Source organism: Danio aesculapii, chromosome 15, assembly GCF_903798145.1.
Source record: "Danio aesculapii chromosome 15, fDanAes4.1, whole genome shotgun sequence".
NCBI classification, from domain to species: domain Eukaryota; kingdom Metazoa; phylum Chordata; class Actinopteri; order Cypriniformes; family Danionidae; genus Danio; species Danio aesculapii.
This window is the reverse complement of record NC_079449.1, coordinates 8,840,803-8,868,108: the sequence shown is the minus strand read 5'-3', so window position 1 is coordinate 8,868,108 and position 27,306 is coordinate 8,840,803. Positions and strand designations below refer to the sequence as shown.

At 33.6% G+C, this 27,306-nt stretch overlaps 1 protein-coding gene across 2 annotated transcripts in view; it reads left to right on the top strand.

Annotated features, from left to right (window-relative positions):
• Nucleotides 1-27,306, top strand: part of ngef (neuronal guanine nucleotide exchange factor) — a 61,614-nt gene that overhangs the window by 24,179 nt on the left and 10,129 nt on the right. For both annotated transcript variants that reach the window (XM_056473022.1, XM_056473023.1), the window contains 5 exons: nt 5,153-5,379; nt 8,289-8,449; nt 15,086-15,238; nt 22,000-22,129; nt 24,377-24,451. In XM_056473022.1, coding sequence (XP_056328997.1) covers nt 5,153-5,379; nt 8,289-8,449; nt 15,086-15,238; nt 22,000-22,129; nt 24,377-24,451 — 746 coding nt within the window. The remainder of the gene's footprint in view (nt 1-5,152; nt 5,380-8,288; nt 8,450-15,085; nt 15,239-21,999; nt 22,130-24,376; nt 24,452-27,306) is intronic.

Sequence of the window (27,306 nt, the reverse complement as noted above, 5' to 3'; positions counted from 1 at the left end):
TTATGTGCACACAAAAAAGTCAGGCTATGTTAAATGTGTCAAAATCCAATATCCAAAAAACATGCAAATGCATGCTATAAACATATCCAAATACACACCAAACATACAAAAGGAGAAATTAGGAATATAATAATATGTTGTTAATATATTGTTAAATATAATTGTTAATATAATGTTAAATCTATATACAGAGGAAATAAATATATCTATTAAAAATGTTATTGCACTTTAAAATAATTGTTCAAAAGTAGTTTATAATTTTAATTTATTCCAGTCATTGGTAATAGTAATAAAAGCAATGACTGGAGTAATAATTTCATTTGAAACTACATACGAAAAGAAAGCAGTTATTTAAAATTTGTATGTTTATTTAACAATATTTCTTTAATATTTATATAATTTATTTATATATATATATATATATATATATATATATATATATATATATATATATATATATATATATATATATATATATATATATATAGTTATATATATATATATAGTTATATATATATAGTTATATATATATAGTTATATATTTATATATTTATATATTAAATATTGTAATATTTGAGATCAGTATGATTTTTAAATGTTGTAAAATAAGCTCCTGCTCACCAAGGCTGCATTTATTTCGTCAAAAGTACAAATTGTAAAATGTTATTGCACAATAAAATAACTTAAAATAAAAGCAGTTTATACTTTAATTTAATCATTTATTCCAGTGATTTTAAAGATTTTCAGCTTCACATTTTCAGGAGTCAAATGATCCTTAAAAATCACTCTTATATTAATTATTATTAATGGTAATAGTTATAAAAACAATAATGGCTGGAGTAATCTCATGTAAAGCTACATACAATAAGAAAGCAGTTGTTTACAATTTTAATACATATTAAACAATTATTTTTTTTTACATTTAATAAATGCTGCCTTGATGAACAAAATAATTTTCTTTAATAAAAGTAAACATTAAAAAAAATTGACCCCAAACTTTTGACTGGTAGGATATATGTGTCAGATATTTACAAAATGTATTTTAAAATGGGTTTATTATGTGTTTATGTGCATATTATGCTTATTATGCATAAAAACCAACAAAATATTTCAGGAGATATCAGGAATGTTTACAGTCACCGGATATAATGGATATATTCAGCTATTTAGATATTTAAATCAAATTGGATGTCCAAAATATGTTTTTAGTTAAAATAGGTTATGTAAACATACAAAACCAACATGCAAAACAATGCAAAAATGTCAGGATATGTTAAATGTGTCTCTTTTAATGTATAAATCAAAATGCACATCCAAATACATTTTAAAATGCATGCAATAAACATATTCAAATACACACCAAAATAATAAAATGAGAAATTAGGAATATATCAATAAAATTTATATATATATATATATATATATACAGAGGAAATAAATGTGTTTTTAAAAATAAATAAAGAAAGAAAATAAATAAAATTTTGGGTGAACCATGAATAAAAAATATAGAGAGAAGAAATAAATATATGGGGCAACACGGTGGCTCAGTGGTTGCCTCATAGCAAGAAGCTCGTGGTTTGAGTCCTGGCTGGGTCAATTGGCATTTCTGTGTGGAGTTTGAATGTTCTCCCCGTGTTGGCGTGAGATTCCTCCGGGTGTTTCGGTTTCCCCCACAGTCCAAAGACATGCACTGTAGGTGAATTGAATAAACTAAATTAGCCATAATGTATGTGTGTGAATGAGTGGGTATAGGTGTTTCCCGGTACTAGGTTGCAGCTGGATGGGCATCCGCTGTGCACGCTGGATAAGTTGGCGGTTCATTCCGCTGTGTTGACCCCTGATGAATAAAGGGACTAAGCCGAAGGAAAATTAATGAAATGAATTTACTGAGGAAGTAAATATATCTCTTTTGAATATATTTAGTACTTACTGTAAATATGTTTCACATCTAAATGTATATCCAAAATATGTCAAATTTATATAACACAAACAGTCAAATACACAAACTATATTTTTAATATATATATATAGTAATGTATGTATTTTAAATAAACATTTATATTGGTTACATCCATTTATTATTTATATCATTCCAATATTATCATTTCTTTTGCACACTTACAGTATCTTCATGTCTTCTGTTTATTGGCATTTCTCATCTCGTTAGGATTTTATTATTTCTCTTCTCTTCTCTTCTCTTCTCTTCTCTTCTCTTCTCTTCTCGCTCTCTGTTATATAAGTGAAAGTGTCGAACACCCACCTGAAGGTCTTGTTGAATGTGAGTACAGGACATTATGCAACTGCTTTCCTTTTCCTTTTTTTGTGTGTGTGTCACCTTCTCAAAAGGGTAACCTTGTACACATACCCACATATACTGTACATACAGAATGCACATGCTGTTATCGTGTAAATGTTTAAGGACAGGTAAATATGAGGCTATTTTCATTTCTCACGCGTCAACATATATATACAGAATGCACATGCTGTTATCATGTAAATGTTTAGAGACAGGTAAATCCTTTGAATGTGAGGTTGTTATCGATTTTCAGCTCTCAGGCGTCATGTTTTCAGGGCATGAGGAGCCTGCAGTGAAATGTGTGTTGTTGTTGTTGTAGCTGAAGCATTTCTGCTGACTGAGTTACAATCTGCTGGAATATAAAAATCACATGAGATCAAGACTTCAGTCACGTCCAGCTTTTTATGCAGTAACTCATAAAAAATAATTGGATGATTTGGACTATTTAGAAATGCACATTTTTGCTACATTTTTGGCCAGATCTTACCAGTTTGGACCATCCTAAAGGGATAGTTCACCCAAAAATTGTCATCATTTATTCACTCTTTCTTTGTTTCATACCTGTTTGATTAAAAAAATCATCTGTTGAACACAAAAGAAGATCTTTTTAACACATTTTGGAAACCTGTAACCATTTACTTCTATAGTATTTAGTTTTCCTACTATATAAGGTAATGGTTACAGGTTTTCAACATTCTTCTGAATATCTCCATTTGTGTTCAACAGAACTGAAAAGCTCAAACTGGTATAGAATAAGTAAACAGTGAGTAAATAATGACAGAATCTTCATTTTTGGGTAAACTATTCCTTTAATTCTCCGTGGCATTGATTTATCAAGGTTTTCTAAGAGATTCTGGTCTATATGATCGTAAAAGCATCACACAAATGTACTCGGTATTAAACACAAAGTGTAAAATGTACCATTAAACATAATTGTAGCAACACCAGCTGAACCGATGATCCACTGAAAGATGATTTCATGTTGTTTATGCTAAATTCTGACCCTACTATCTGAATGTCGCAGCAGAAATCAATACTCATCAGAGCAGGCAATCTTTTTCTAGTAAGAGCTTGTAAATAATAGCTATTTAGATGTAATTTGTATCATCAATTTAATATCTATCATTTTTTCTGCTGGCAGCCCTTTTGCAAAATGCTGGTTGGGTCTTTCTTAAAACATAACTGCTGGTTCGAGATGGTTTAAGCTGATTTTTAGCTGGTCATGAGCTGATTTTAGGCTGGTCACAAGCTGGTTTGAGCTAGTTCTTAGCAGAATTTCTCTTGACCACATCTACATACCTAAATGCATTAAGCTGTTGCCATGTTTTTGGCTGATTAGATACATGATGTATGCAAAAAAAATGAATGAGCTATTAAAGAATTGACTTAGAAAACTTAGCTGTCATTTCTGACATTTGACTTCATTCTTGATTTAAGAGGGTTGTTTCAAGAAATAAATGTGTTTTCACATGGCCAAACTACCCAATTATCTTAGACATGCCCTGAACTCAGACATCTAACATTTTCATTATATATGAAGATGTGCTTCATAATAAGAGTTGCTTTTTAATACAACATAAAAATATTGTGAAAATAGAATTTTTCAGTAAGCCAGCTCAAGCACTCAAACTGTCATGCCTTTATAAACTCACTGGATCTAATTTCTTTAAAATCAATGATTTTCAACTGCCTGATTGAGATATGATATAAAATGGGTTTCAAACCCGACAAGAAGCACTGCATTAAGTTACACTGTTCTGCACCATGCCTTTAAAATATGGAAATTTATTTTACCACAGTGTTTTCAATGGAGTCTGCTGCTCATGATGGTGCTTGCGTTTAAACAGCCTTTCATCTCATACTTGAACAACTAAATAAATTGCTATGTCTATTTGACTGATTATAATTGAACTAAATTGCATTATCAATGATGTAATAGGAACCTTATGAAATTGATAATAGTCACATCAACCTTTCGCCGGAGGTTTATTGGTGGCTGACAAACACTTGCCCTGCATATACCCCATTATGACCAGTGGGATTAAATGGGTTTTAGCAAGTTCAACAGGTTTACCTAATAAACTGTCCAGTGGGTGTATAAAATACTTGCTTCGGTTTCTATTACTAATCTGACACACACATAAATATGAATTTAGGAGATTTTAGTTGACTCTTTCCTCACGAGTAGAAATCACATTATACTGTGTTTACAGTGTTCGTATGTACATAAAATAGCTTTGAAAGTCTATATTGTGATGTTTAGTTTAGATGACATTGATTTCGTCCATAAATATACATGGGATCTATTGGTGGATTGCATGTGATGGACTAAACACATGCCAGTAAATACAAATCAGAGAAGAAATGTGACTGAAAGAGGGAGAAGATATTTTTATTACAAGAGAAAACATTGATATGAAAATGATATTCAAGGACGAATCACATTTCAATATTTCATTTAAATATGCAAATTTAGATGTTTTGTGTTGGTGAAAGCAGTCTTACATTGTTTTCAGGTTCTTTGATGAATACAACACACAGAAGAGACTAATTTATTTGAAATTCAGCATATTTTAAAATGAATAAATGTGAATTTAGGAGATTTTGGTTAACTTTTTGCTCTCAAGTAGAAATCACATCATATATAATGTGTTCTCATATACATAAAATAGCTTTGAAAGTCTATATTGTGATTATTAGTTAAGACATCATAACCAGTACATAGTCTTTCTGGTGGTGGATGAGGAGATTCCCCCCAACAACATCTGTAAATCACTATATAGCGCTATTTAAATGTAACCAATAAATAATAATAATTATTATCTCTGAATCAGCATTGTCTGTGTTTGTGTGCAGATGTTTTGTATCAGGAGTACCGCGACACCTCCAAGCAGCAGGAGATCGATCAGCGGCGGCAGAGAGATGGTCTCCCCTCTGCAGGTTCAGGGGTCTCGGCTGCTCCTGCGCTGCAGCTCCAGCTGAGGAACAGCACTAACTCACTGAATCTGTGGCAGAACCTGGAGGCTGTGAAGGACAGCGGACTGCTGAAGACACTGGAGCCCAAAGAGGTTATACTGCAGGAGGTATGATGAGTATATTAATATACTGTATGTAGATTACTGTTCTGAAGTCCCTTTTCTGTGCATTGAGACTGTGGTTATTTGATGAAAAATGCAGGAAACTAATATGTGACCCAATTGCATGGGTATATTTCTGGTAATAGCCCAAAGTACATTTGGATAGGTCATAAATTTGTATTTTTTATGCCAGAAATCATTAGAATATTAAGTAAAGATCATGTTCCATAAAAATATTTTGTAATTTTTTTGTGGGTTTTTTTATTGCCATTTTTAATTCTGAGAGGATAAAGCACGCTACATCAGTCATGTTTTTTTCATTGTCCAATCAAATGAAAGTTATTCATAACTGTATGACTTCAAGTCTTGAATATCACAATATTCTTAAATATTACAATTAAAACAATATCAACTGCAGCGCTCGTGCACAATACACAGCTGATTTGGAACGGAAAAACCCATTCGGTGAGATCGCCCCCTAAAGCCGCCTTTCCACTGCACACGACAAGCGACAGACCGAAAGTCAGTCATTTCCAATAGAGAGTAGTCCGGGAGCCGCGTGGAGTTCTGGTCATCTCCGTATGCAGAAAATTTGGATCCGATTTGAGCTGCGGATTCGTTAAAATATTTGAACTCCTGCGACTAGACCGTATGCGAGCGGCCGACTGGATGGGATGTATTTCAGTGTTGTCCTAGCAGATCCATGCGCGTGAAATGAGAAATGTTTTTTTTTTTGTTATTTTTTTAATCAGAAAAAAAAGTTTATATAAAAAAGAAACCTTTCTATTCTTAAATGAGTAATAAAAAAATTGGGTAACACTTTATAATAACTATACAATATGAACCATTCCTAAGCATTAGCAAATAGTTATTTCTTTATCTGTTATGAATTAACTCTACATTAATAAACATTAGTAAGCAGTGTCTGAGTTTCTAGTATTCATTCATTCTACAATGTTGAACGTATAGAGAATAAAGGCTCTTGCTTTTGCACTCCTATTTCGGACACTGCGAGAATCGCTTTTGTCCCATGGTGCACAACAAAACTGAAAAGGCTGTGGACTGCCACAAGGGGGCGTAATCCGACCGTTGTGTCCGAATGTTGTGTTCAGTGGAAAGGGGGCTTAAGGCTTATAAATATAGAAAAAAACTAAATATCTTTAACAGACTTTGTGCTTTTAATGACGGTAAACAGATTTTTTTTCCTGCTCAAACAGGAATATTACATTATTAAAGGTGATTTGAAGTGTAAAAAGTACAACCTGCTTCTCACTCAGGGCTGTCTATGCTAATGAGGGAGGAATCATCAGTTATGAGTGGGGCTTTCTCCTTCTGCTGACACCGACAATGGAAGAATGTCAATCAAAGTGTTTCTGCAGACTGTTTTTATGAAGTGTGATTATAAAAAATACAATTAATAAGATTTGACCATAAGAGGCTGGCTATATTCACACACAGTTGCCACACAACTGTGTTTGAACCCCTTATAATAGTGATTTTGCATAGTAAGTCCACTTTAAAGGGCCGTGAAACCCCCCCATTTCAGTTTAAGTCTACTTCAGAAATTTTTCAAAAAATGCTCAGAGATGGGCGTGGAGGAGTGGGCGTGGCTGACAGTGCAGGGTAACAAGAGTGCAGTGAACCGTCAGTTGACTCACAAAATGAGACGCAAACGTGAGAGACCCATGATTTTATAGTTTACTAAGTTAAAATGCAAAGAAATAAACATTAAGTAATTTAATGGCCAGCAACATTTGTCATTCGTAATTTCGTATGCACATAACCACAAATTGTTCTGTCATTATAAAGATAATCGTCTTTATAGAAACACTATAAATAAGGAGGACTTCTCTCCTCCTCAATCCCTGGGTCTGAATGCAGACACAGTGGATAGCAATGCAGTCTCTTGCGCTGTCTGTTCCAACCATTAACCCTGCCGGTAATCTGGAGGATTTTAAACATGTGTGAACACAGCAGCACGGAGAAAGGCGAAGTGTCTCAATGGTAACCTGATGGTAACGAACTCCACTGATGGCCTAAAAGACAAAGTCCACCATTCTCCAATTCTCGTACAGCTCTCCTGACAAAAATACGCACTGCAAACCAACAGCTTTGCTGTATCGGCCCGGACAGCATCCTGGGGAAAAACATGCAACAAACCCTGTAAATCATGGAAACAAACACATACGACCCCTGTCTCACCAAGTCATTGGGTCTCCCAGCTTGGCAGCTCTGTCTTGCCTTCGGAAAGCATGTGCAGTCATGAATAATTAAGAAGCAGGGTCTTCTCATAGGATAGGAAAACTCAGCTATGAATAATAATGAGAAACTGACGCGACATCACTCCACTTGCAGTTTTGCGTTACGTCACCGATTTTGATCCCGCCCCCAAAAATTATTTTAAACCCGGAAGATGAAATTAGCTGGCAAAAGCTCAAAATTATGCAGTTTTCCCCGCAATTAAAGCTGACAAGTGCTAACGTTGACTTAACTGATGCTCAACACACACAAATCTGTTAAAATCTCAAAAAAAAAAAGTGCTCCAGGGTTTCTTGAACCTTTAATAAGGTTAATATAGACAAAAACTCATTAGAGGCTGGCTACATTCACACACTGCTGCCACACAACTGCGTTTAAACCACTTATAAAAGGGATTCTGCATAATAGGTCCCCTTTAATACAGATAAAAACTAAATATGTTTGACAGATGTTGTGTTTTTATCTACGGTTAACATATTTTTTCATGCTTAAACAGTAACATTACATTCTTAAATGAGATTTAAAGCGTAAAATGTACAGTAGGAACATTTATAGTAAATCATTCTGAACTTCTGAACAGTACACTGTGTGCCACCTTACACTAAATGCACAGAAATATCAGTGAAGATAAGATGAATGTCTTTCTTTGTCCGCAGGCCATGTTTGAACTGGTGACCTCTGAGGCTTCCTACTACAAAAGCCTGGAGCTTCTGGAGACACATTTCCTCCGAAACCCTCTGCTTGTCAACACTTTGAGTCAGTCTGACATGCACTTTCTGTTCTCCAACATTGAGGACATCATGAAGGCAAGCGAAAAGTATGTGTCTGTTAGGGAACGCATGTGGTCAGCGATACGTTTAATGCTTTTGTGGTTTCCAGTTAAACCTCCCAGCCTACATAATGGTTTCTGTGCTATGAAAGAGGCCAACTGTTTGTCTAGACCGCAGTGGCTTTTTCTTCATTAGAAATGTTTTAGAGTGGGTGTATTAGTATAAAAAGCTCTGTATTTAATAATAAATATAGACCTTAATAGAATAAATCTAAAATTAACTATTTACTCAACCTATACCTAATAAACACAATAAATCCCAACAAACTGGAAATATTCACGTGGTCTCTTAATAGTTTTCATAGCTGTATATTTTCAATATGTGTATTTGTGGAGTATATGTATTTCAGGAGTTATTAGAAACATATTTCAATAATATTTTTCATTAATTTATTCATTCATTCATTCATTCATTCATTCATTTTTCTTCGGCTTAGTCCCTTTATTCATCATGGGTCGCCACAGCGGAATGAACCACCAACTTATCCAGCATATGTTTTACACAGCAGATGCACTTCCAGCTGCAACCCAGTACTGGGAAACACCCATACACTCTCACATTCACACCCTTACACTACGGCCAATTTAGTTTATTCAATTCACCTATAGTGCATGACTTTGGACTGTGGGTGAAACCAGAGCACCCAGAGGAAACCCTCGCCAACACAGGGAGAACATGCAAACTCCACACAGAAATGCCAACTGACCCAGCTGGGACTCGAATCAGCAACCTTCTTGCTGTGAGGCGACAGCGCTAACCACTGAGCCACCATGTCGCCCAATAATATTTTTATAACATGTATTTATTTAAACTATATTTAGTGATTTTTAAATTTATTAAGTTATGTATGTAATTTGACTCAGAATATGTGCGCAAATATATGTTCCATACAAAATATGATAAATATTTTAGTAATATGTGCTAATAAATATTTATTTGAAACATATTTATTAATTTTAATAACTATATTTTATTTTATATATATGAATATACATTTTAAAATATGTCTGCATTAAATATGTTTTGTAATTTTAAATTTTGGTGTATTTTCAGTCAAAATAAATACCTAAATATACATTAGGGCTGGGTGATTAATAGAAAAGTAATCGAAATCAACATTCAGAAACTATAATTGATAACATTTTTCCAGGTCAGTTTTTTCAATACTTTCCCCACCACTTGTGGAATGGCGTGACTCCGCTCTGTTATGGCTACTTTATGATTCTGTGTCAAACGCACGGGTATAGTCCAGCGCAGCCTTCGTGCGCTTGCATACTTTTGTGAGCACATTATATGTGAGCATTTTTTTTGTACAAAACTTATCAGTGAACTCTGAGGGCAAAAAAAAATAAATAAATAAATAAAATAACATTCATTAATCGTAATCAAAATGTAGATTTTAGGCCACATCACCCAGCCCTAATATATTTTTAAAATAATATATAATAATGTTAAGGTTTTTTTATACATGTGCAAAAAAAAAAACATACGTTAAGAATACATTTTATAGTTAATTCCTTATTCATTTATTCTTTTGTTTCATTTATTTTTTATTGTTTATATTATTAATATGTGTAAAATATACGTTACGTATTTTATTAATTTATGCAAAATAATTATTCTAAATATATTTAGTAATATTTGTATTTTAAATTCTTTGTTTAAATATTTAAATATATTTTTATATATTTGTTTAAAAATGTCTGCTTTAAATATATTTGATATTTGTTTTCTTTAAAATTATTTTAAAAATAGATATTTTTTTAGAAATGTGCAAAAAAAGTTAGAATTTGAATGCTTTTTATTATTAGTTTTTTATTAATTTATTTGTTTATGTTAAATTAAAATATGTAAAAAAAATGTAATTATACACACCTATATATATATATATATATATATATATATATATATATATATATATATATATATATATATATATATATATATATATATATATATATATATATATATATATATATATATATATATATATATATATATACACACACACACACATATAAATATATATACATTTATTTTTTAAATGCTCCCACTTTATATTAAGTGTCCTTAAGTAATATGTAATTACACTGAACTTAATTCTTTACAGTGCACATATTGTGTAAATAAATGCTTTTACATTGTACTTATGCTTGATTAAATACCTGCATGTAGCTACATCTGTAATTAATACACCTTAACCCACACTAAAACTAACCCATACCACCAAACCTGTCCCTAACCTTACCCATATCCCACCTCAATAACACCAAAAAAAGTTCTGCAATGCATTGTGAACACATTAAGTAAATTGTATTTATATTTTGATGCAAGTAGTTAAGGACACTTGATATAAAGTGATATTTTAAATATTTATATTTGTATATATTTTAATGTGAGTACCAACACAATATGACATCTGCCATTAGTAATTCACTAAATAGCTTTCTAATTTTCCCAAGCAGTTCAAACATGTTTTGCCTATCACAACAGTCAAATCGATGATAATAAACATCATTTAAAACACTGTACATAATCGTTCTTCAATCCTATTTAAGCATTGAAACTTCCTCCCATTCACCTCAACACCCATTATTGCCCACTGGCTAAAATTAAAGTGTTTCTGCGATTGATTTGATTCCAGTCCGTTCGCTGTGTAGCATGAAAATCCACCCACTAATGCGATGAATCATGAGCGTGAGTCAGGAGCAGATCGGCTCTCACACACTGCAGAACACTGGATTACAAGACTGATTCCTGCTCTTTTCCCCTTATATAAGACGTCTTTGTTAGCGGTGCACAGCTAAGCTAAATCTGTTGAGCCTCAGTTAAAGTTCCTTGAAAGATAAATGTTTTTACTGTTTCCAGTGGATTTTCAGTGTATACTATACAATATACTGGTGAGAAAGAAGTCTGTTCTCATGACTGAGTACACATTTATTTAATCAGAAATACAATAAAACCAGCACTATTGTGAAATATTGTTTTCAACTATTTTATCATTTAATTTTATTTCTCTATAATTTAAAGCTGACTTTATTTCAGTTTTCAGAAAGTCAAATGATCCTTTAGAAATCAATATAATTTGATTTGCTGTTATGTTATGATCAGTTATTAATGGAAATCAGTCATTTGTTAATGATTCTCATGATACTTACTCAGTGATGAGAACTAATGAGTTTATTTTCATTTACATTTATTTGAAAAGTAGAGACCTTATAAATGTTCATTCATTTCTTTTTTTGATACTTCATTTATAGGATTTTTTAATACATTTGCACAAAACCGAAGAACAAGCAGTCCACAACAACAAAAACAAATATACAAACAAACATCCCCAACACTAATTTCCCTTTTGTGGCTTTATCAGAAGAGACACACAGCTAACAGTCTGCAAACATTAAAGTCCTCAAGCATCACACAAATGCACAGCAAGTGTACATATAGGGTGCATACACAATTCCAATACAATAATGACAAATAAATAAATAAATAAATAAATAAATAAATAAATAAATAAATAAATAAATAAATAAATGTAAAAAAAAAATTGTAAAGATGTACAGTTGAAACCAGAAGTTTACATACACTCTAAAAAAGGAACATAACTATTTTTTTTTAAATGTCTGATGGTAAATCATACTAAATGTTTACTATTTTAGGTCTGTAAGGATTACTTAAAATGCCAGAATAAAGAGACAATATTTTTTTGAGAATTTTTAATTAATTTCTAGACAGTCAAAAGTTTACATACATTTCCTTGGTATTGTTTTAGCTTTGCTTTTAAACTGGATAACTTTGGTCAAATGTTTTGGGTATCCTACAAGCTTCTCACAATAGTTTGAAGGAATTTTGGCCCATTCCTCCTGACAGAACTGGTGTAACTGAGTCAGATTTGTTGGCTGTCTTGCTCGCACAAGCTTCAACTCTGCCCACAAATTTTTTATAGGATTGAGATCAGGGCTTTGTGATGGCCACTCCAAAACATTCACTCTGTTGTCCTTAAAGCACATTTGAGCTAATTTGGCAGTATGCTTAGGGTCATGGTCTGTTTGGAAGACCCATTTGTGGCCAAGTTCTAATTTCCTGGCTGATGTCTTGAGATGTTGCTTCAGTATTCCTACATAATGTTCTTTCTTCATGATGCCATCTTTGCTGAAGTGGACCAGTCCCTCCTGCAGCAAAACAGCCCCACAACATTATAAGCTTTCCCCTTTGTCCTCCAAATGTAACACTGGTCATAATGGCCAAATAGTTCAATCTTAGTTCCATCAGACCACAGGACATCTCTCTTAAAAATTAGTCTTTTTCCCAGTGTAATTTAGCTAATAGTAATCTGGCTTTTTTGTTGATTCTGGCTTGTTGATTTTCCCATGTTGTCACATAGGGAAGCAGTGTGTTTGAGGTTTTCCCTAAATACTATTCTACAGTTGTGCCTCCAATCAACCCAAAATGTTGTCAATTAGCCAATCAGAAACTTCCAAAACCTTGACATCATCATCTGAGCTTTTTCAGAGGCATAATAATCTTATTGTATTTAAACTTGACTTTCAAGAAAAGTTATAACAATTTCTCAAAAAATCTCTCTCTCATTATTCTGCTATTAAGCATCAGAAACTAATTTGATAATCCTAACCTACCTAAAAGAGAAAGTTTAGTCGCATTAACATCTGACTTTTTTTTAAATGGTTATGTATTTTTTCATACAGTGTATGTAAACTTCTGCTTTCAACTGTATATGATACACCTTATAAAGCGAACCATTCAGTGTGTAATAGAAGGAAGGTTCTGTATACCTTTATTACAAGCACCCCCATTGTGAAATGCATTACAAGGTTACAGTAAAATAAAAGAGGAATGATTAAAAAAATGAAATGAAATAAAAATAAAAGGGGGGGGGGGTGCAGGGTGATCTTTTGTTGATTGAATGAGATTAAATATCCTCCTGCTCTAAGAATTGTAAGTTGTCAATGCAAGAAAGGGAGACCATGTTAAAAATATATATATTTTTGAACCTCCTAGAGTAAATTAGATTTTTTTTAAGCTGAACAAAATACATCACGTCTTTGATTCATCTACTATGTATTGCGGGCTCAGATTTTTTTCAAATAGTGAAGAATTAAACGCCTTGCTAAAAGTGTGGTAAATGTAATTACTCTACATATTTCTTCTTTAAGCACAATATTTTCAGCGCTGGTTACAAAAATTGCCAACAGAGGTTCAGGTTCAATAAGAAAACCACACATATAACTAAGTGATTGAAAGTTATTTTTCCAAAACCTCCTCTCGATTTGGGCAGAACCAAAACATGTGGGCAGTTGTGGCTGGTGAATTTGAGCATCTACCGCATGCTGGACTAACAGTAGGATATATCCTAGACAATTTTAAATTTGTAAAATGTGAAGTATTTAAATTGAATAAGGGCATGTCTGGTACAGTGTGATGATGAGTGTTCTTTATTTAAAATACCTTCCCATTCTGAGCCTGTGAATCCCTGCTCAAGTCAAGCTGCCAAAAGGTTTTAATATGTTCTAGACTTTGAGGATCTATTGTACAAATTAAAGAGTATATATGAGAAATTAGTCCTTTACTTTCGGGTTTTAAGTCTAATAATGCATCAATTACTGAGGCAGCGGGTAGAATGTGTTTATTTTCACTCAAACAATTTAATATATCCTTTATGATCAAAACTAAATTATTTTAACATACTTTTGAATAATACTATATAATAATTTCCACAAAAAATATGAAGCAATTCAGTAGTTTGCAGATAATATTTATAATAATATAGTTGTTGTTGTTGTTGTTATTAATATTAATATCTATATTAATATTAGCAGTATTATTATTAGTAATAATACTAATAATAACGATGATAATAATAATAATAATAATAATAATAATAATAATAATAATAACGATGATAATAATAATAATAATAATAATAATAATAATAATAATAATAATAATAATAATAATAATAATAATAACAATAATAATAACAAATATAATAACAATAATAATGATGATAATAATAATAATAATATATTTCTTTAGCTGCAGATCATAATATTAAGATATTTAATGATTAATGATCCTGGAAAATCCAGCTTTAAATCACATGAATAAATAAAAGTTTAAGCTACATTCAATAGGAAAACCATTATTTAGGATTGTCATAATGCTTCAGTATTTTCTTACTGTGTATTTGATCAAATAAATGTAGCCTTAGTTAGCAAAATTAAGCTTCTTTAAAAAAAAAAAACTCTGTCTTAAACTCTGTCCTACAGATTTTAGCTCCAACTTGCAAGGATGTTTCTAGAAAGCCTAGTAAGAGCTTGATTCACTAGCCCAGGTGGGTCTGATTGGAGTTGGAGCTCAAATCTACACCGGACTCAGGACTCAGATTGTGAACCCCTGGCCTAGAGTATAAATACATGCGCACATTGTGATTGAGATTTGAGGGGTCTGAACTTTGCATTTTTACACAATGTGAGACTGAAGAGGCCACAACAATTACTGTATAAACCTAAAATATATTAATGTATTTATCTATTCATCAAGATGCTAACACTATCATGTGAATATAAATAATAACTGAAAACCTCCTGTTTTTTTTCCAGGTTTCTGATGGATCTGGAGCACCGGATTGAAGAGTCCATCCTGATTTCAGACGTGTGTGACATTGTTTATCTCCACGCTGTTAACCATTTCCAAGTCTTCATCAGCTATGTCATCAACCAGGTCTACCAGGAGACCAACTACCGGCGGATACTGTAAGAAAACTTCCTACCTCTGCATATGAAAAATGGGAAATGCTGAGTGTAATATTGTCTGAGGTCAGATATCCCTATTTCAGTTATGTCTGTCTGTCAAAACAACAATAAAATAACTTATAGACATAAAAGTATGAAATGGATACAGAATGTTTTATTAGTTGTTTTGTAAAGTACTAGAATTCAGCTTCAAGGTCCTGTGAAGTGCTTTGAAATGTGCATTTGTTTTCGATGTTTGACGTAATCTCATCCGAAACACGATGAGGGTGTGGGACAGTGTACAGCTCCTCCCCTTTAAAAAAACTCCCAATAGTATTTTGTTTTATCACCGCTCTGCCAGTGGGAGTGGTTGCGCTCAAGCGCATCAAATAAAAAGCAAATGTGAGGTGTCTTGAAGCGAGTGGAACATGTCACATACTAGAGAGCATTTGATTGGTCAAGATTTGATGAGAAACTGAGGTATAAGGTGACGTGAATAAAACCGTTGGTCCATTTGGGCGGAAGTGATTACCCAACTACAAGCTTTACATGTTTTTATCAGTTTTATATCTTCTAAATGTAGATTTTGTCACTGTTTTGGGGGACATTCGTTTATAGATATCCTAAAAACTAACAAAACTTATACTAACATCTAAAAAAACTTTATTTTAATTTTATGGGACCTTTAAAATGCAATTCAAAGGGATAACTATGTTAATTAGGTCAATTAAGCAAGTTAGGTTAATTAGGCAAGCAACATAGGGGTTGTTCTATAGTTAATTGGAAATATATATATTTTTAAATTATTTTGAAATAAATAGTACTTAAAACTACTTTTATTCCAGCCAAACTAAAAGATATAAGGCTTCCTCCAGAAAAAAAAATATTATAGGAAATACTGTAAACATTTCTTTGCTCTTTTAAACATCACTTAGGAAATAATTGAAATAGAATTCAGGTTAATAATTTTCCCTTTAACTGTTTTTAAATTAATTACATTTTTAGTGTTTTTAACACATCTATACTGTTGTGCTTCTATATATATATATATATGAGGCAATATTTCATGTTTATGAAGTGGTCATTAACATCTATTATTAATTTAGTATTAATTAAATGAAAGTTCTAGAAATTTATGGCAATTATTTTAAGACATATTTAAACCTAACATTTCTAAAAATGTAACGCAATACAATTACCGTATTTTACTATGATCAATTAGTTGGTTCCACTTTCTTGGTCAACCAGCTTCAACAGAAAGAAAATGCCGTTCTGCCAGCTATATATGGCTTTTAAACACCCACCTACTAAACTGGTCCAGTGATCATTGTTTATAGTCTTAAATGTTTTCTTTGTCCTCATGCGTAATAAGCTTCGGTATATAGGAGAATTTCCTCATTTGTGGCGTAACCGAAACATGTGACGTTGTGAGTGATGTCTCTTGTAATTAAATGAGACACGGTTACTTGACTTGACAGGTAGGTGTGGCTCTCTCTCTCACACACACACACAAGCACACACAATTCATACACGGAAAAAAACAAAAACAGTGGCACACCGATGTCTCACTCGCAGTTTTCCCACACTTACTTCTCTTGGTGAAATTCCATCACACTTTTATTTTTTAAAGCACCACAGGAAGAAAAATCTGTCACCATTTACTCCCTTTAGTGTCATTTAAAAAATGCATTACTAATTTCCCTAAAGTAGTGTGTGCAAAACTATTTATGTATTCTGAAATATTATTGAAAAGCATACAAGTTCATTCATTCATTTTCATTTCGGCTCAGTCCCTTTATTAATCTGGGGTCGCCACAGCGGAATGAACCGCCAACATATCCAGCATATGTTAATTCCAGCTGCAACCCACCACTTGGAAACACCCATACACTCTCATTCACACACATACACTACGGGCAATTTTAGCTTACCCAATTCACCTGTACCGCTTGTCTTTGGACTTGTGGGGGAAACCGGTGCACCAAGAGGAAACAGAAATGCCAACTGACCCAGTCGAGGCTCGAACCAGCGACCTTCTTGCTGTGAGGTAACAGCACTACCTACTGCGCCACAGCATCGCCCCAAGCATACAAATATTACACTGAAATACAATAATCTAGGAAACCCTTTTCATTCATATATTGCTTGTAGTTTCATTTAAAAATACAGTAAAATGGCAAGCATCCCACAGCCACATCGCCCTGCAGACCTGTTACTCACTGAAGCTAAGCAGGGCTTAACTAGGTTAACTGGGAAAACTAGGTTGCTGTTGGAAGTGGTGTTAGTGAGGCCAGCAGGGGGCACTCAACCTGCTATCTGTGTGAGTCCTCATGCCCCAGTATAGTGAAGGGGACACTATACTGTCAGTGAGTCTTTTGGATGAGATGTTAAACCGAGGTCCTGACTCTTTGTGGTCATTAAAAATCCCATGGCCCTTCTCGCAAAGAGTAGGGGTATAACCCCGGTGTCCTAGCCAAATTCTGTCCATGGGCCCTTACTAATCATGGCCTCCCAATCATCCTCATCCACCGAATTGGCTCTACTACTGTCTCTCCACTCCTCCTATAACTGGTATGTGATGACCACACTGGCGCTGTTGTCCTGTGGCGCTGCCGCATCATCCAAGTGGAGCTGCACACTGGTGGTGGTGTTAAAAGACCCCCCTCATAATTGTGAAGCACTTTGAGTGTATGAACCATGCATTATATATATATACACATTACATTACAGGAAAAAATACTATAGTAATTTTGTTTTTGAACCATAGTATAGTAAAATACCTGACTGAGAACTTTATTAATATAAGCAAATACTGTAGTCTACAACTATAAGTGTATTATACTGTACTACAATACACCAGTTCACTGTTTAAAAAAATTAAGTACGCTACAGTATTTCTTACAGTTTGTCAGTTCACTATAGTTAGTATTGCTGTAGCATTCATTAACCAAGTGTTGTAAAATACAGTACAGTATAATACGTTTTACTGTAGTGTGGTTTAAAAACAATATAGTGTTTACTAAAAATGACCATAGTTTTTTTTTTCAAGGGAGATCAGTTAAATGAAATTTGATAGGAAAGACTGGAATAGTATTTTCTTTTATGACACACTTGGTTTAAACTAAAAATATGAATTATTAATATCATAAGTGTTTCTTGCAAACTGCACTTTAAGACTTCAGAAGTTACATGATCGCTTTGTCAGGCTTGTCTAATGTCATTTTTATTTCTGTACCATACAATTAGTGTCAAAGCAGCTTTAGAGAAAAAAACTGGTAATAATCATACTTTTATTTATTTATTTATCCTTTATTTTACCAGAACAGTCTCATTGAGAGACAACATCTCTTCTCCCATTCAGTCCTGGTCAAAACAACAGCACAATACGTTTCACATTAAAAACAAATTCAAGCATGTAAGACAAACTACATTTTGCTTTGTTCTCGTAAGACACAGTCAATCATAACCAGTACATGTTCACTTAAATGAGCTCTGAGGTTTCATTGATGGTGAGTGTTATAGATTTCAGGACAGTTGTGTGTGATTGTTGTGTAAAATGGAGCAGGCTGTGTATTCAGAGTCTCCACAGATCAGCTGTTCACCTGGACTCTCACCTCAGGGTTCAGTCTCCAGTCTCGTTGCCGTCTGATGTGTTGTATAAGAGTTTTCTTGCTGCTTTCATTTGTGTGTGTTCGTATTTCTGTAAGCCCAGTAAAGCTCTAGGGGCTTTCTGCACATGGGCCTGGGGAGTTTTTGTGCTTTCCATTCCTGCTAAGATTAGGGTTAAATCCAGGCTCTCCGTCTGTATGTGTGCATGTGTGTCATGTTCATAACTACAGCTATAGTGCTCAAGATAAATGAGTACACCACTCCCAGATTTCTCTTTTACATTCATATTTTCTATTCATTTAGAAATAATGTTTTCAATTGGATGCTTTACGATGATATATTAGCATTAGTCAGTACCAAAGCCAAAACTGGAACTAATCTAACAGAAAACTTAAGATCACAGTCTAAAAATTAGTACACCCAAAATAATATGTTGAGGAAAATATTAATATATTTTAATAAACAGGAAAAGTCAAGAGAAATATTTTAGTTAAGTTTATAGTTTGTAATTTTTAATAACAATATCTGGTTTGAATTAAATGTATTATCTTTCTGTTCCTAAATATGTTGAACAAACTCTTACTGTAATGAATATAATGGTTTAATAAAACATACATTGGCTATGTTCACTGAGAAATAGATAAATTCATTTTCAAAAGCAGATGTGCACTGTAGGTTGTGCATCAGAAATCAAAATGCTTTGTTGTTTTAAACCACACAGGTTCATGTAGCCAAAGTCTAACCTCATAAAACTGTTCCTGCAACGTGACCTAGTTACGTTCAAGTTCAAGTCATTGTGTTGTCCTAAAGGCGATGTATCATTCACATTTATAACAATAAATCCTGTTTTTATGTATATAGTGCTGCTGTTTTAAGTCAATTTCTATTGTGCTAGACTTATAGTGTAGCTTTATTCATAGGCCACCTGCTGGACAACTGTCTAAAGTGCTTGTATTGGTCAAAAAAATTAGGATATGTTTGAAATATCATGCTACTGATATCCTTAACTTAAACAATCAAAGTTTTTATATGCGCTATATTGTACAATCTGAATATATATGCACTATATACACTACCAAATGACATAGATAAGGATCTGCTATTAATAATGTAATGAAGGAACAACAGTAACACATTGACGTTTTAATCAAAATCTCTTTACTTGCCAATTGTTGCATTAAGCTGCCATTGAGATTCAATGTATTCATTAATTTTCCTTCAGCTTAGTTCCTTTTTTTTATCAAGGGTCGCCAACGTGGAATGAACCACCAACTATTCCAGCATATTTTTATGTAGCGGATGCCCTTCCAGCTGGGAAACATCCATACACACTCACATTCACACAAACACACTCATACACTACAGCCAGTTTAGTTAATTTAATTCACCTATACCGCATGTCTTTAGACAGTGGGGGAAACTAGAGCACCGGAAGAAACCCACGCTAACGTGCGGGAGAACATGCTAAATCCACACAGAACTGCCATCTAGCCCGTAGTGGGACTCAATCAAGTGACCTTTTTGCTGTGAGGTGACAGCGCTAACCACTGAGCCACTGTGCCGCCCTTTTTATATGAAATTCAATTAATATGCAAAATTATCTCTTTTTAACCAGTTGGCGGAATGCAGTTTCATACTTAGTGGTAGATAATATGCAAGTATTTCGCCACAGGGCATTGAGCCTGACATTAAAATTGAAACATATTTATGCAAATAATTTCTGGCACAAGTAATTGACACAGTTTGCATACAAAACCTGCTGAGTGTTTTCCCCTGGCTATTGTTATAAGCTCTTTCCTGCATTGGTTAGATAAAACTATGAATGTGGTTTAAGTTTACTCTCATCATAGGTGTGGATTTATTGTTTATGATCATGATGCCTTAAAATGAAACAGCAGTATGCAGCTTCATCTGACAGCAGTTAAACAGATGCATAGAATGGCCACTTGTAAAAGAAAACCTCTTCACAACAATCTGTGTGATTTGAGGAGCACAAAGTTTACAAGTTTATTCTCATTAACAGTTAAAGTCAGAATTATTCGCATCCCTGTTTATTTATCTTCCCAATTTCTGTTTAACAAAGATTTTTTCAACTCATTTCTAAACATAATAGTTTTAATAACTCATTTCTAATAACTGATTTATTTTATCTTTAACTAGGCAGGTTAGGGTAATTAGGCAAGATATTGTATATCGATGGTTTGTTCTGTAAACTATCAAAAAAAATATATATATAGCTTAAAGGGGCTAATAATTTTGACCTTAAAATTTTTTTTTAAATTAAAAACTGCTTTTATTCTAGCTGAAATAAAATGAATAAGACTTTCTCCAGAAGAAAAAACATTATCAGACATACTGTGAAAATTTCCTTGCTCTGTTAAACATCATTTGGGAAATATTTAAAAAAGAAAACGAATTCAAAAGGGGGCTAATAATTCTGATTCAACTGTATATCAGTTTATTATTTATGATTATGATGGCTTAAAATGTAACAGCAACATGCAACTTCATCTGACAGCAGTTAAACAGAAGCAGAGTGTAGCCGTTTGTAAAAGCAAACCTCTTCACAACAATCTATGTAATTTGAAGAGCCCAAAGTTTACAAGTTTACTCTTGTGTATATATGAATTTATTATTTATTATTATGATGCCTTAAAATGTGACAGCAACATGCAGCTTCATCTGACAGCAGTTAAACAGAAGCATGGTATTGCCATTTGTAAAAGCAAACCTCTACACAACAATCTGTGTGATTTGAGTAGCACAAACATAAGATTTACTTGACAGATTTACAGCTATAAAGATGTATGTTCTGTACAGTCAACAAGTCATGTTTGGTTTTGGGAGTGACTGATTCTTTTTATTCAGTTCTTTTCAATGGGTTTCAATTAATGACTCTTTTGAAGTGATGTTTGATTTGGGAGTGACTGATTCTTTTAAATCAGTTTTTTTCAGTGAGTCTTAACTAACTTAAGTGACTTGTATAACTTAAGCACACCCTTTTAAATAATACTTTATGCTGAAAAACAGTAAATTTGTGTTGTGTTTGCCAGCATTTTTTATAATTTAAGGTATTTTTTGTGCCTTTAAGTTGCTTTACAGTCATATAAACTCTAAATGTTGTCTATTCAAAATCATTTAAATATGAAATTGTTTCTGTACATGTCTTTCAGGCAAGAAAATACTGCTTTTCGTGACAATATGGCCATCTTGGAGAATCAGCCCAAAGTGAAGGGCCTTTCATTTACATCCTTCCTCATCCTCCCCTTCCAGCGAATCACACGGCTCAAACTGCTTGTTCAGGTAAGCGCCAGCCAATCAGATATTTCAAATAACTTTATGCATTTAGTAGGCCAATCAAATGTCTGGCACTGTTAATATATACTGCTGCACAATATATTTAAAAATGACTGTTATCACGATAATTTATGCAATATCTGTATTGCAGAGAGGTGCGATTACATTTATTTTATGTGCCAAGCATTTGTGTGTTTCATGCACAGGTTGTTTATCCCAATTTGCCCAATCAGATTGGATGTTAGTATCTTTATGCCCGCCTCCTCAATAGGTGTTGCTCTGCTATTGGCTTAACCGATCCAAAGCTAGAGCCTCAGAGCAGAGAGCTGAAAAAAATGCTACTGGAGAGAATGTATACAAGAGAAATGGCCATGAACACTAATATTTAAATATTTGCCCAGGATTTCAGTCATTCATTATATGTTAAAATCTAAACATTTTCATCTTGACGTAGTTTTTTTAAGCCTGAGTTAATTTAATTAGATTTATAATAAGTCTATTACTAATTTATTTTAGTTTGATGATTAAATAAGTAAATACATTTTAAAAATAGCTAACAAAAAAAAGCGTTCCCTATGGAAATGTTAAATTGCAAGAAATATTATTATCATAATACTCAAAAGCAATGCCAGTATAGTTCTCTAATTCAGGGGTTTTCAAACTGGGGTCCGTGAATTCCAGGTGGGCCACAAGAGAGCGCTAGGGGGTCCGCAAAAAAACTTGGCAGAAACAAAATATGATTTACGAGATTTTTTTTTTACAATACTAAAATTATTAATGACCAAATCTATATATAGTTTTATGATTTACATAAGTGGATACTTAATTTTAATGTGTTTATCCCAAAATGCTTTGCGCTCTTTAACGTTTTGCATACAGTTGAATTGAGCAATTAGCGGACAGTACAGATAATGGAAATATTTTAAAGAACGGCAAGCAGTTCTTGTAAATCTGACTTGGCGAACACTAAGGCAAAAACCAGAAAATTTGACAAATCTTACATTGCGTTTGGTTTTACCTGCATGTTAAATCAGGGAGTCGACAGACCCCAGTGTGTTCTTTGTCATGAGATTCTCTCCAACGAATGCATGAAACCATCCAAGTGCCATCTACAACAGAAACATCCCAATGAGGCAGAAAAATCTATTTCAAACATCAGGAGTTGTGTTTGGCCCGGCAGGTCCCTGAGAGGCGTTTAAAACATATTTAAAACAACAGTCATATTTGGCATCACTCCACATCGTACACGCTAAGAAGCCGCACACACTTGGCGAAGCATTGCTATCACCATCTACCAAAGACATCGTCAAAGAGTTACTCTGAGAGGAAGCGGCATGAAAGGTAGATTGTGTGTCTTTGTCAGACAACACAGTAAGCAGACGCATAAGTGAGATGGCCAATGATATTTCGTCACAACTTTTAGAACAGCTGCGAGCCAGTGAATACTTTATACTACAGTTGGACGAAAGTACTAATATAGCGGATGAAGCAAAGCTAATGGTCTACGTACGTTTTCTCGATAAGGACAAATTAATTGAGGAACTTCTCTTCTGTAAACCCCTTGAAGGCAGAACCACAGGTCAGGACATATTTAATATGATGGATCAGTTCATGATGGACAATTCAATAGACCGTCTCAATAGATAGTCTGTCTCTGTATTGGAGTGTGTACCGACAGTGCTGCCGATATGACCGGTAAGCACAGCGGAGTCGTGACTTTAATAAAAGAGAAAGCCCCCAACACCGTTGGCACACACTGCATGCATCAAAAACTACAGGTTTAACTATTCATCTACCAGTGCCTTTTTAGAAAAGCTATCTTGTTCCGTTAATGTAAATATTTCATTGTTTTTTTTATAAAATATAAATAATTGTGAGAATCATTTTGGCTATAGTGAGTTGCCAACTAAAAAAAATAAATAGTTTTTAAAAAACAATACCATTTTGCATGCCTGTAAAATATGAATTATAATGTCTTTACGTTATACTGAATTTTAGTTTACATATTTATACTTGAAATACATAAGTGTCTTAAAACTTTAGGCAAAGGGTTCCCCTGCAAGGAATCATCATATTTGGGGGTCCCTGAGATTAGAAAGTTTGAAAACCCCTGCTCTAATTAATATTAAACCAGTTTTAAACTCCACAAATAGTAAATGCTTCTAAGTTTATATATAAGTCATTAATAAAAGGTCTGCATTTTTATATATTATTCAGTATTGTAAACCTCAGATCTTCTGCTTTGTGTTCCAGAATATTCTCAAGAGGGTGGAGGAAAATTCTGACAAAGAAAAGACTGCAATATTAGCGCACCAAGAGCTGGAAAAGGTAAGTTTGTGTTTGTGTGTGTTTTGATTTGAGGGTGTGGTGAAAAGGCTTGTCGTTAGTGTGTGTCATTGTTTTTGGACTTTCACCTGCCAGGAACGTCGTACCGTGTTGTCTGCAGTACCAAGGTTACTTTACCACACCTCTTACAGCAGCAAAAACACCCTCAGAATGACTAAAACAGCTGTGAATGCTGTGTTTGTTCTTAATAGCTTTTTTAAACATCATAATGCGATTATTGCTGCATTCATGGCATGTTGGAATTCATATAATTACGACTGAACTCCTGTTCAAGTTCTCAGCTTGCATGTTATGGCAACAGTCATAATGGCTAAATGGACCCATGTGGAACTTTGCTGAGGTTGTTTACAGGAAATGTTTGAGTGTGTTAACTGACCACTATGTGCAAAAGTGCATCAATTACCAGTAGAGATAAAACAATGTCATAAAATTAAGATAAATAAAGGGATCAGATCACATTTAACTATTGCGGCTCCTGCCATTTTGGGTTGAATGCAATTGTTTCTTATTCAAAGATGCATTTTTACTACAAATTTTTGACAAATCATGTCTAGTATAATGTTTTTACTAATTAAATGCATGATTCGGATGTCATGAATGCGTCATACAGACTCTTGAATGGGTTTTAAGGCCTGTTGTTCACACAAAGAATGGTACACACATAGAAATAAATGTACAAATGCTGTCACTGGGGCGGTTCCTTTTCAGAGGCTGCCCTTTTCTACTTTTTAGTGAGTAATATGTTGACTTTATGTAGAAATGTGAATCTGTAGTTTTTGAAACAGACCCTTATAGGTCTAGAGGTGAATCTTCAGAAAAGGAACAACCCAAGGGACAGCATTTATATCTTTATTTTAAAAGTGTACTATATTACCATGTATATTAGCACTTGATATAACTATATTAGCATCCAGACCAATACAGGATACCGTTGTATGTATCTTAATTTATCAGCATAGATTCTGAATGTCAGTCCATGTTCTTAGCATTAATAAGCAGAATTGTTCATTAGCAGGATTACTTCTGATTGGCTGTCAGTGTTTTTAGCGCTTGACTCACATGATTTAGCATGATTGACGATTGATTAGCAATCTGTGGATATAAAGTTCAACAGGATGGCTTTTAATTGGCTTTCTGTGTTTTTAACATTCACCCGGATGGAATCTGATTGGTCAGCAATGTTTTTAGTGTTCATCATGATTAATTCTGATTGGCTGTCAGTGTTTTTAGAGCCTGACTCGCATTATTTAGCATTTAACATTATTGACAATTAATTAACGATCATTGCAAATAGAATTTATCAGGATGGATTTTAATCAGCTTTTCAGCTTTCAGGATGGAATTTGAGTGGTCATTAATGTTTAAATCATTAATGATTTAGCATTTAGCATGATTAATGATTAATTAGCATTCTGTGGATATAGAGTTAATCAGGATGGCTTTTAATCGGCTGTCCGTGTTTTTACAATTAACCAGGATGGAATCTGATTGGTCATAAATGTTTTTAGCATTCATCATGATTAATTTCTAATTGGCTGTCAGTGTTTTTAGTGCTAGACTCACATGATTTAGCATTTAACATAATTGACAATTGATTAGCAATCTGTGGTAGTCAATATTTTAGTGTTCAACAGAAAAGATTCTGATTGGCCATCAGTATTATGGCGTTCATCATGATTGATTTTAATTGACTGTTAGTATTTTTAGCGTTCATCAGGATGTATTATCATCGATCACCTGTCGTTCATAAGGATAGATTCTGATTGGCTGTTTGTGTTCTTAGCTCCTGACTGTCAATGAATTTAGCATGGTTGGTCATCAGTGTTTTTAATGTTCATCAGGAAAGTTCTGATTGGCTGTCAGTGTTTATACAGGATTCATCAGATGGATTCTGATTGGCCTTCAATGTTTTAGTGCCCATAATGATTAATTCTGATTGGCCATCAGTGTTTATAGCTTTGTCAGGATGGATTCTGATTGGCCATCGGTGTTTATAGCATTTGTCAGGATGGATTCTGATTGGCCATCATTGTTTATAGCATTTGTCAGGATGGATTCTGATTGGCCATCAGTGTTTATAGCATTTTCCAGGATGGATTCTGATTGGCCATCATTGTTTATAGCATTTGTCAGGATGGATTCTGATTGGCCATCAGTGTTTATAGCATTTGTCGGGATGTATTCTGATTGGCCATCAGTGTTTATAGCATTTGTCAGGATGGATTCTGATTGGCCATCAGTGTTTATAGCATTTGTCAGGATGGATTCTGATTGGCCATCAGTGTTTAGAGCTTTTATCAGGATGAAAATTGATTGGCCATCATTGTTTAAGTTTCTGATTGGTTGTCAAAAAGTGGAAAAGGCTGTTTTGAAAGTGATACTAACATTATCATTGTTGTGGTGTGTACTCTGCTATTATTTTACATTTAGAACATAATAGTTACCATCCTTGGTGTGAAAAGGAATGTATTTAATAAAATCCCAGTTGTCATTGCAGTTAGCACATTTACAGTATAAAGTTTTGTGGAATTTTTGATGAACACACACCTGATACCTGAACTCCTAGTCTGAGTGAAACTTAAAAGCGTTATTTAGTTAAACTTGTTCTCATGTGTGGGAGTATGTTTTTCATGGTGTTGATAACATTTCTGAACGAATGGTAAAACCAGATGAACTGGAGGCATTCATACAAGGCAATCAGTTTTTTAAAATGGGCTAAATAATGGTCTAATTTTGTATCTAAAAATACCAAGTTACTAGGTCAGTGTGACAGTGTAGGTTAGAGTACTTAGAATTAGCTCAAATGAAAAGTCAATGGGAAATCCCCTTCAATATAA